The 12091-nt window shown below is 39.4% G+C and overlaps 1 protein-coding gene across 2 annotated transcripts in view; it reads right to left on the bottom strand.

Moving 5' to 3' along the window:
* Positions 1 to 12091, bottom strand: part of C6 (complement C6) — a 76989-nt gene that overhangs the window by 55387 nt on the left and 9511 nt on the right. For both annotated transcript variants that reach the window (XM_027520281.1, XM_027520283.1), the window contains exons 3-5: positions 11832 to 11988; positions 10348 to 10492; positions 3218 to 3359 (exon numbers count right to left, since the gene is read on the bottom strand). In XM_027520281.1, the coding sequence (XP_027376082.1) occupies positions 3218 to 3359; positions 10348 to 10492; positions 11832 to 11988 (444 nt within the window). The remainder of the gene's footprint in view (positions 1 to 3217; positions 3360 to 10347; positions 10493 to 11831; positions 11989 to 12091) is intronic.

Here is a 12091-nt window from a genome sequence, read left to right as displayed (position 1 = left end):
TCTCCCAACAGGATGTTCATCTGTATCCTTTATCATATTCTTTCATAGCAAACTAGTAAATTTAAGTAAATTGTTTTACTGGTTTCTATGAGTAGCTCTTGCAAATTAATCAAACCCAAGGAGGAGTTTATGGGAATCTCGATGTGACAGAAGCACATATGCGAACCTGAACTTGGAATCAGTATCTGACATTCTGGGGGAGTGGCGGCAGTCTTGCAGGACTGCGCCTTTAACCTATGAATCTAATACTATCTTCAGGTAGCTAAGGTTGAAATTCAATTAAATTATGGGGCAGTCACCTGGTGTCACAGACAATTGCTTGGTGGGGGGAACCCCCTGCCTATGTCTGGCATCAAAATTGTTGTGGTGTGGCAATGGTGTGAGAATAAAAGATGTACATAATAGGAAAACCCACATGTCAATCAGATCTCAGTAAAACTGATAAAAAAAAGAATGATTCTTACTTTTCCTGTAAGATATATCTCATAGTCAAATTCTCATCCATATTTGAGTTTGTATCAGTGGGCATTTGAGAGAGGATGTAAGAGGAGCTGGTCTGGGAAAAACTTTCCAAAGTACTTAAGTTAGCATGACTAACACAGGTGTTTAGGACTCACTTTCTGGTTTAAGAGGGGTCAATGAGGAAAAAGGAGAAGGCAGTGGCACCCCACTCCAGTACTCTTGCCTGGAAAATCCCATGGATGGAGGAGCCTGGTAGGCTGCAGTCCATGGGGTTGCTAAGAGTTGGACATGACTGAGCGACTTCACTTTCACTTTTCACTTTCATGCATTGGAGAAGGAAATGGCAACCCACTCCAGTGTTCTTGCCTGGAGAATCCCAGGGACAGGGGAGCCTGGTGGGCTGCCGTCTATGGGGTCGCACAGAGTCGGACACGACTGAAGCAACTTAGCCGCAGCAGCAGCAATGAGGAAAAAACAACTGATGATCTTATACTGCCTTATACAGTGTACTTATAAGTTCATCACAAACAAGAAAGGGCTTGAGAAAAATGGCTCCTAGGTCATGAGGAATCTCTCTGATGGTAGTCACTGCTGGCAGAGGCTGAAGATAGGACTTCTGTGGAGATGGCTCTGTTAGGGCACCCCAAGGAGACTTTTAGAAGTGAAGTCAGCTATGGAGCAGTTTTTGGCTCTATTTTCTCTGCTCGCCTCTGTGGTATTTAAGTTGATTTTAAACATTTTGGTGTCTCAAACACATGGTGGCTTTTAATATGTTAGGTTTCTAAAGTGTTTTATCTAATTTGACGTTAATGTTATATTTTATAACTTTTTGAATTTCATTAGAACTTCTGTATATAAATATGCATGTGTGTTTGTGTATTTATTTCTACGTGTGTGTGTGTGCATCTGTGTGTATGCATTTGTACCTTGTCTGAGCCTGAGAGAACACAAACAACACACAATTATTGCCTGATTCTTGCTTCAGATTTCAGACCTGGTGACTGATGCTGACAAAGTAGCAATGTTGGAATGTCTTGTTAAATTCTTTATTGGAAAGATGCCATTTAAAAGTGAAGGACAGTCACTCAGGAAGCTTCTTTTTTGGGGTAGAAATGTGTTGGAGAGAAGCCGTGATTTTAAGGCCAGAAAATTAGAGATTCCAGTAAGCAGCTCTCAGAACTCTCAATCCCTGGGGAGGCGAGGAGAGGACTGGCTGTCCCTGAGCCAGCGGGTTTTGCTCATTTCTGAGAATCCTTGGGACAACAGCTCTGGTTGGCAGAGTCCCACATGGTCCTTCTGCCAAAGTACACATAGCATGTGGTCTTTCCCATCTGTAACTCGAGAGTCTAGATCAACTGAACAAGAGGTGAGTTTGTAATGTTACCCAGAATCAATCAGAACATTGGAAAATGGTATTATCAGTGGGAGTTTTTGGCTGAGCTTTTCTTCCAAAGAAAAGAAAAAAAGGAAACCATTTCTGTACCTTGATAAGAAGATGCTGTGAAACACTCTTGTTGAAATAACTCTAATTAGGAGTTCTCAGGACAACCTCAAATCAGTTTGTAGCCATCCAACTTAGAGATGGGGAAATTACAGCTGAGAGATGTTCACTTACTTGGTCATAATATTGTGAATTAATGCAGAAGTAGGTGGTGGCTCAGATGGTAAAGAATCTGCCTGCGATCCGGGAGACCCAGATTCGATCCCAGGGTCAGGAAGATCCCCTGGAGAAGGGAATGGCTACCCACTCCAGTATTCTTGCCTGGAGAATCCCATGGACAGAGGAGCCTGGCGGGCTAAAGTCCATGGAGTTGTAAAGAGTCAGGACACAACTGAGCGACTAACACTTTCAGGTCTAGAACAGGGCTCCTCTTACTTCCAGATTAATGACTTTTCCACTTTCTGCTATACTTGAGTTTGGTTCTACAGCTGCTAGTTTTCATTCTAATCAAATGAGGTTGTATTTGCAACTGCTGCTGTTTGTCTTTAGTGCCTCAAGGTTTCTTTTTATGCAAGTCGGGCAGTACAAGTAAAGACTTTAAAAATCTCACTACAAAGCAATAAAAGCCTGTATAATACTATTTGCTTTCTGGCCAAAAACTGAAGGGAGAATTATTTATCATGAGAACAGGAGAGTACAAGAAATTACCTTTACTGGTTTTTCTTATGCTTTCAACTAAGGCTTAGCTCCTGTTTTCTTTTCTTTTTCTGCTTGTTTGTTTGTTTTTTTAAAATAAGATTGTAATAGGGAAATATTGTGAATAAGTTTTAGAAGATCAAAGCACAATGGTGATTTTTAAAATACCCGTCATTGAATGATGCTTAAAAACCATTTGAGAAATGGAATATTTCCTGCCATATCAGTAAACAAAGGATGTCACAATCATCAGCAATTGCAGCTACCACCAAGGGTGAACGGGTGAGCCCTGAGGGAACTCAGGAAGGAAAGAATACCTGCCATAAGACTTTAAACAAACTATGTTTATGAAGTACTCATAACATTGTCTACTACGCACTAAATGTGGAAATGCTAAACTGAAATTATCATTTTAATTTATTAAATAGCTAAAAATTAAAAATAATTATTTTTATCATTAAGCCTGGCAGCCAAGTATCAGGGACAGATAGGACTAGTGGAAGGAGTAAGAGGTTAATGAGGAATGTGGACAATGGTGGGTCTCACTGCTTCATTGCTGCTTCCAGCTCTGGTTTTGAAATGGTTTTACTTCCCAAACGATAAAAAGATGTTACATACCCCATGCCCATCAACTGTACACCAGGGATGGGATTATGGCTCCGTGAACATACTGTTTTTTTTCTTCCACAATTCCTTTCATCTGAATTGTCTCCACAATCATTTTCTCCATTGCATTCCAACTTGCTGGCAATGCAGCGACCTGGTCAAGAAATAGTAATATTGACAAGTAATGGTCATTGAAGAGAGTATTGATTTGAAACGTGATTACTTTAAATTTCAAGGGAAGGTAGAGGGCCAGTTTTCATTATTTTTGATAGGAAATAAGGAAATGGAATAACAAACTGATATTTTCTCTTGTTTAGAATTGCAAGAGTCTGGATAGAATTATTTAGTCACTCTTGAGCTGATTGTCTTAAAGAAATAACTCTAGAATCCCATTCCCACTACAGTGAGCTTGCTGCATAAATCATGTTCTGTAGGAGAAAATTAACAAGAGGCTCAGAATTTTAATTCAGGATAATAGACTCAAGGTCACTGCTTTTATTTTTAAAAAACTATAGTTTCACACACACGTCTACTGGTACACATAACGTGACTTAATGTCTAAAATTTTATATTGAGAGAAAGAAGCTGGACACAGACGAGTCATGTCATCTGAGTCTTTTATCTCATGTTCAAGAACAAGAAGGATTAAAAAAAAAAGAAAAAAAAAGAACAAGAAGGATTAACTAGAAACAGGAAACAAGGAACTTTTGGGGTTTATGGAGATTTTCTGTACCTTGATCCGGGGTTATTTATATGGGTGTATATATTTGTCAAAATCAAATTGCACACTTACTATCAGTATATTTTACTATAAATAATTATTTTGAAAAGTGAAAAAAAAAAGTGAAAGTGTAAGTCACTAAGTTGTATCTGACTCTGCAACTCCATGGACTGTAGCCCTCTAGGCAAGAATACTGGAGTAGGTTACCAATCCTTTCTCCAGTGGTTATTCCTGACCCAGGGATAGAACCTGTGTCTCCTGCATTGCATGCAGATTCTTTACTGTCTGAGTCACCAGGGAAACCCCTACTTTACTATACATTATTAAATATTTTATTGTAGATATTCACTATATATGATTACTGTTATAATTACCATAATAAGAGTTTCACTACATACAATTTACTATATCTATTTTTTGGACACATTAAATTCCTGGATACCACAGTGTTAGATAGCAATTTATGTGAGTGAGTTTAGAAAATAGTACCAACTCAGATAATTCCCTTTCTTTTAAAACTTGCTGAATTTCATAATGATCCTAGGAAACAGTGTGTGCCTGTATATTACTGAAATTGAAACACTCTGTCTACAATGACAGATAGCCTGTCTCCTGCTCCTCAGTCTCTTGCATATAATCAGGAATGCTGGCATCTGTACCATTTTGTACAAGTCTCATCAACAGTGATTGAATGTTTTACTCAGGAATATCTTGTCTGGAAAATTCCATGGATAGAGGAGCCTGGTGGGCTATACAGTCCATGGGGTTGCAACGAGTCAGACATGACTGAGCGACTGAGCACCCTCACGCATACACACACATCTCGTTACCTATCTTAAATTGTGATCAACATTTCAATACAGCTATGAGTGACTATTTTGATCAACTAAAGTGCTTGAGGAAATTATATATTTTGTTGATTTTTTTTTTTTTTTTTTACTAATAAAGAGTTCCCCAGAAAGCACTTAGTTTCAACTTTTGGGGGGTTAATAATCTTAATGGATCATAGAAAAAGCAAGAGAATTCCAGAAAAAAACATCTACTTCTGCTTTATTGATTAGGCCAAAGTATGTGACTGTGTAGATCACAACAAACTGTGGAAAATTCTTCAAGAGATGGGAATACCAGACCACCTGACCTGCCTCCTGAGAAATCTGTATGCAGGTCAGGAAGCAACAGTTAGAACTGGACATGGGACAACAGACTGGTTCCAAATAGGGAAAGGAGTACGTCAAGGCTGTATATTGTCACCCTGCTTATTTAACTTATATGCAGAGTACATCATGCACAATGCCGGACTGGATGAAGCACAAGCTGGGATAAAGATTGCCGGGAGGAATAACCATAACCTCAGATATGCAGATGACACTACCCTTATGGCAGAAAGTGAAGAGGAACTAAAAAGCTTCTTGATGAAAGTAAGTGAAAGAGGAGAGTGAAAAAGCTGGCTTAAAACTCAGCATTCAAAAAACTAAGATCATGGCCTCCAGTCCCATCACTTCATGGCAAATAGATGGGGAAACAATGGAAACAGTGACAGACTTTATTTCCTTGGACTCCAAAATCACTGCAGATGGTGACTGCAGCCATGAAATTAAAAGACATTTGCTCCTTGGAAGAAAAGCTATGACCAACCTAGACAGCATATTCAAAAGCAGAGACATTACTTTGTCAACAAAGGCCCATCTAGTCAAAGCTATGGTTTTCCAGTGGTTATGTATGGATGTGAGAGTTGGACTATAAATAAAGCTGAGCACCAGAGAATTGATGCTTTTGAACTGTGGTGTTGGAGAAGACTTGGGAATCCCTTGGACTGCAAGGAGATCAAACCAATCCATCCTAAAGAAAATCAGCCCTGAGTATTCATTGGAAGGACTGATGCTGAAGCTGAAACTCCAATACTTTGGCCACCTGATGTGAAGAATTGGCGCATTGGAAAAGACCCTGATGCTGGGAAAGATTGAAGGAGGGAGGAGAAGGGGACGATAGAGGATGAGATGGTTGGATGGCATCACTGACTCAGGATATGAGTTTGAGCAAGCTCTGGGAGTTGGTGATGGACAGGGAAGCCTGGCATGCTGCAATCCATGGGGTCACAAAGAGTCGGACACGACTGAGCAACTGAACTGAGCTGAGGAATCATCAGTAAGAAGGTGGAATATAATGAAAGTAATTAAATCATCCTTTGATTATTCAAAATTTTATAACAAGACACTTATTATAGGTACGAGCATCATAATCACCCAAGACTGAAAATATAGAGGGAATTGAATTCCTGTCGGTCCTAAGATATAACCTGAAAGATACCCAGTTTTTAAAAATAACACATCTCTGGTTTTTCTTGTTTGCTTTTCCTAGAGCAGTGCAGAATGGGTAATTTAGTTTGAAATAGTGATGCTTTACCTAAAGGAGAAAAAAATGACACATCTCACAGTTTTTAAAAGTTCTGAACCTAGTACTTATAAACTTGAACAAGAGCTGATTTTTTATATTTTACTCTAAAACTCCCATTTTATCAGATGGAGGTAGGGATACACATGCAAGGTACAATTCTCATTAACCTAGGTTTGTGATCAGGGTACCAGATATGTAAGAAAGTCTATTCATTTGATACTTCTGTAATGGAGCAGGACCCTGTGGGGCTTTCCCAGCTGGCCTTCTCTCGTATCCTCTGCTTTAGCTCCTCTCTGAAGTACCTACTGAATATACACACACATTTGATGCACATGTCCTGAGTTGTTTCAAAGGTGTGAAAACCCCCTACCAAATGGAAGATGTTAACCTCTTTATGACCATGAACACATAGCCCCAGGCTTCCTGGAGCCTAAGGACTGATAAAGTTAACCTCTGTGACACAACCCTGTTACCTCATCACCAACCAGTCAGAGAACTGTGCATGAGCTGATCACATATCCTGTGACCCCATTCCCTTACCTGGCTTTTAAAAATGCTTTACTGAAATGTTTTAGGGAGCTCAGGGGTTTTTAGGGCTTGAACCACTCATCTCCTTGTATGGCTCTGCAGTTAACCTTTCTGTGTTCCAAACTCTGACATTTTGGTTTGTTTGACTTCACTGTGAACTTGTGCTAACAATTTTAGGGATATTATAGAGTCTCTGTTAAAAAGGGTGGGCTTCCCTGGTGGCTCAGTGATAAAGAATTCACCTGCTAATTCAGGAGACTCAGGTTTGATCCGTGGGTCGGCAAGATCCCCTGCAGAAGGAAATGGCAACTCACTCCTGCATTCTTGCTGGGAAAATCCTACAGACAGAAGAGCCTGGCAGGCTATAGTTCATGGGTTGCACAGAGTTGGACACGACTTAGTGGCTAAACAGCAACAACAACATTAGCAAGGGTAGGGATGAAAGCAGGAGGACTTCTCTTGAGCGAAGTTTAGGAATGGGTGGCAGTGTGAAATAGGACTGATGGGACACAGTTGAGAATGGTTCCAGGTCATGGAAACACAATGGAATAGGAAGGGGAAAGATTTGTAAGCCACAAATATATCCTATACTAAAGAAGGAATGGCAGAGGTGAAGGGACATTTCAATAGTACAGAATTTGTAGAAGTCAGCTTGCTTTAGCCAACACATGCATGTATATATTTACACCTGGAATTATGTAGTCATTTAGAATTATATATGATTTTCCTATTTACTTGAATTGATTTATGTTACTACATGGTATATTATTTTTATAACCAGTTGCAAATTCTCATCTCTGTGTTAAAGTTAGCACTTTGAGAGGAGTTGGCATAGTGCATGGGGATTTGCCTCATGGGTACTTCTCAAAGATCCATGCATACATTAAAGGGATAATTTGAGAGAATAGCATTGAAACATGTATATTACCATATGTAAAATAGATGACCAGTGCAAGTTCGATGCATGAAGCAGGGCACTCAAAGCCAGTGCTCTGAGACAACCCAGAGGGGTGGGGTGGGGAGGGAGATGGGAGGAGGGTTCAGAATGGAGGGACACAGTGCACCCATGGAAAATATTTAAAAAACTAAACAAAACAAAATAATACAATTAGCCTTGGAAGATTCTGAAGAGCAATCATGAGAGTGGAAAGGAAAGATAGAGATTTTTTTCTGTTGTTAACTGATCCAAATATCATCCTGATATTTGTCAGGATGACTTACATCATCCTGATATGTCAGACAAATAATGGTCCATCCAATCTTTTATTCCTTTGAGAGTGGCATTAGTGGATGTTTTTAGGAGAGTACAGTGGTATATCATCTTCAGTGGAATATTCAACAACCAAGAGCCCATGGCATTACCCAGTCAGAATGGATGCCAACCATATTTGTACCAGAGATTAACTAGTTAATGGTTGGATCCTGGGAAGATCTAGGAATTTCTGATGAAGGGATCTGGACAGTAGGGCAGAGGTCACTAAGAGAGCTCAGGGTAGCAGCTGCTTATCAACCATTACAGATGCATTTCAATAGTTCAGTTTATATCACTAGCTATGGACGTATTACTGATGAAGTAGAGATTGCTGTGCCTATACCAGTAACTTTCCTGAAATCACTCATTTTGAACTGATAGCACATGGATATATCTAAAGACTTCTCAGACTTGTGGATATTTTTGACATAAACAAACTCTTTCATAATAAATTTCATAATTTATCATCTATTGAATATAAGAATTCTCCCTGGTAATCTGTTCTAGAAACTACCCTTCAAGCTTCAAATTGATGTGCATCAGTTTTAAACTTTTATCTTAATATTCTGAATATAGTGCTTAGGTCTGTATCCCCTTAGCCATTGCCATCAAGGTTTTTCTCATATTCCCTGTTTTGTCAATATGTGACATGACCTTATTTATAAACGGAAATTCAGAAACTTTTTCTCTCCTAGTTCTGGAGTGCAGAAGTCTAAACCAGATGTCTGCAGGGCCATGCTCCCTCCAAAACTCTGGGAAGATCCTTCTTGCCTCTTGTTAGCTTCCAGTTGGTTGTTGGTTGCTCAGTTGCTCAGTCACATCTGACTCCTTGAGGCCCTATGGACAGTAGCCGGCCAGTCTTCTCTGTTCATAGAATTTTCCCAGCAAGAATACTGGAGTGAGTTGCCGTTTCCTCCTCCAGGGGATCTTCCCCACTCAGGAATCGAACCCACATCTCTTGTGTCTCTGGCATTGGCAGGTGGTTTCTTTACCACTAAGGTCACCTGGGAAGCCCCTTATTTACATAGGCATAATGTATATCTCCCTACCCATGTCTCACCCTCACATCCCGTTCTGGGGATGAGGTACAGAGAGAAAACCCTGGAACCAGCCTTCCTGTCTGACTTTCAGAAAAGATTGGTAAAGCTGAAGGCAGGAAGCAAAGAGTAAGAGAAGAGAAACATTATGTACAAGTCTGGGGTCAGTTTTCTATGGGAATTTGAAATCTTCCATCTAGTTCTACTTTTCAATGTATTTTAGAGTATGCAAATAATTTGGATTTTATTCATCAGAACTCTAATTTTATTTTAACTAAAATTGACTATTTATACAAGAAATCAGTGAACTATGGCCCATGGACAAAAACTGACCTGCTACTTGCTCTTGTAAATAAAATGCTATTGGAACATAGTCATGTTCATTTGTTGAATATACTGTCTATTGTATACTGCCAAGTCGTGGCAGCTTTGATGCCACGATTCCAGAGCTGAATAGTTGCTACATAGACTGTATGGCCTGCAAAGCCTAAAATACTCACCACCTGGACTTCTCCTGAAAAAGTTTGCAGAAATCTGACCTATATGGTTCAACATGCTGAGCTTTGGAAAGCTATTAATTAGCAAGAGAATACATAGATTAAGTAGTATATTCAAGGTTTGATTATAATCTAACAATACTTAAATATCAAAATGTATGAATCTGTATGAGAATTGAACTTGAAGGGAATGTTGCCATTGTTTAAATCATTTGCAGTCTCCTCTTTTGTGATTATCTTTGGAATCATTCAATGGACCGTACCAGAAAATTTGTTACATCATCTCTAACCATCCCCTTTACATAATATCTTAGCATTAACATCCTTATCTTAATAAACCATATTAAAATTTTAAAATGCATCACTCCTTTTCAATTGCTTATTTCAGTTGTGCTTATTAATAGCCGATTTTTAAAAGTATCTGCTTCCTCCTCTGTTTCCTCCTCCTCATTCTCTTCCTCCTGTTTCATAACAGTGTAGGAACCTGGGAACTTGTTCTTGATGAGCAAAGGAATCAGGTAAGTGGTCAAGATGATTATAGCCTCAAAGCTGTAATTTTACACATGAATAGTACGTAATTGGTAGCATAACATCCCTGTCTCCCTAGGCTTAAAATATGGTGGGACTTTTCTATCATGACTTTCTCTGGGAGTCAATTGGAATAACTTTAGTCATTTTTAGTGAAGACTGAACATTTTTCAAAAGTACATTACCACTGTCACAGCGGAATTTATTCTTGCAGTCAATCTCCTCAATTTTGCAGAGCTTGGATGGAATGCACGGCTGAAAGGTCATGAGAGGCTCCGTACATGGTTGTCCTCCAAACTGACTGGGGCGCAGGATGGACCTAACCTTGAACTAAAAGGAAAGGAGAGAAAGGTGAATACCTCTGAGGCTGGACCTAACCTTGAACTCAAAGGAAAGGAGAGAAAGGTGAATACCTCTGAGGCTGGGTCGAAGCCAGAAAGTATCTAAGAAAACTGGGCTTCTCAGTCACAGTAGTGATTTTTCCTATAGTGGCATTTGCTAAATTACTAATGATTTTTTTCCAATTCCGTTATTGTGTTTTCTTAGGGAAGTCAATACTTTTGGGGTCTCGTTTTTCCAACCTGTAAAACGAGGAAGTGGGACAACAAATTTCTGAAGATTTCTAACTCTGAAATCATAGGATTCTAAATTGAATCAAAATCAAATGCACAAATATTTACTGAGCATGTCCTGAGTGCAATAAATCTTCCAGGTCGTAACAGTAGCCCTTTTATTCCTCAAAGATAGTGTGAAGTGATAAATGTGAAAGGATTGATGGGGGCGGGCTTTTGTATGAGAAAGTCACTGTGGAAACCAAAGCTGGCACATTTTCCACACTTTGAAAGGTTTTAAATGGTCAGTAGTAAATCAAAGAGTCAGGGAAGGATAGAAATAGAATAGGATTCAAAAGTACTGACTTTAAAGTCAGAAAAATCCAAGTTCAATACGTAGCTTTCTATTCATTAGTGATGTGTGCTTGGGTAAATTACTTAACCCCTAATGAGCTATAACTTCCTCATCTGTAAAATGGGTAGAAAAACAATGTGATGTGAAGTTTGAATAAGATGATGTGTGCAAAGGAACCTAACTATCTCTGTGAGATAGTGGGTGCTTTCCTTGTATTGGGTCAATTCCTTTTACTTCCCTAATGTCTGAATGCTTAGCACCTACCCTGACTGGGATTCACCCGGGCCAGTGCCCTACCTGGAATGAATTTGAGGTAGGTAAATATTGCAGCTGGGAACAATAAACAAATCGAGGGACTTTCCCTTAGCAGGGGGCAGTTAAAGAAAGGGCAAGGAGTCATTTTAATTAATGTACCTCATTTCTGTCTGATTTTAAATCTTGGACTGAACTGCACATTTTTTAGCACCTGTTTTTGCTTTGTGAGCTCTCACAGGGCAGAGGCAGTGGAAATCAGAGCTGGGTGAGTGCAATACCAATCCTCAGGGTTTGGGGGGTGGCAGGCAGAACTTTTTTTTGGTATTCACATGCCAATAAAGCATGTCAAATGAATCCTGCCTCCCCCTAAAATATTTCCCTCAGTGGAAGCTGGGACAATTTATTTCCAGAAATTAAAGTAATTCATCATTTCTATGATTGTTGAGTTTGTCAGGGAATTTGAGAATTTATGATTCTGATTTCCTGAATATACCCACATTTCACTTACCCGTTTTTGAACACAAGGGTCGCAGTCTGACCAGGGTCCATAATCTCCCAGGCGGCAATTGATAGGGCAAGTTTGCCAGTTACATTCTCTGGACTCCTGCTTGGTACAAAGCTGGCCACAAAAGTTTTCAAAATAGTACTTATCTGTAACAATCCGTCTATAATAAGGAGGAGAAAGCTGCTTAGAATGAGTGTCTTTACTGTGGCTCCAGCCCCATAAGAAAAATATTCATTGAGCATCAATTATAGTGAATAAAAGGA

This window comes from Bos indicus x Bos taurus, chromosome 20, assembly GCF_003369695.1.
Source record: "Bos indicus x Bos taurus breed Angus x Brahman F1 hybrid chromosome 20, Bos_hybrid_MaternalHap_v2.0, whole genome shotgun sequence".
Taxonomy (NCBI): Eukaryota; Metazoa; Chordata; class Mammalia; order Artiodactyla; family Bovidae; genus Bos; species Bos indicus x Bos taurus.
The sequence above is the reverse complement of the archived record's forward strand: the minus strand, read 5'-3'. Positions and strand labels throughout refer to the sequence as shown.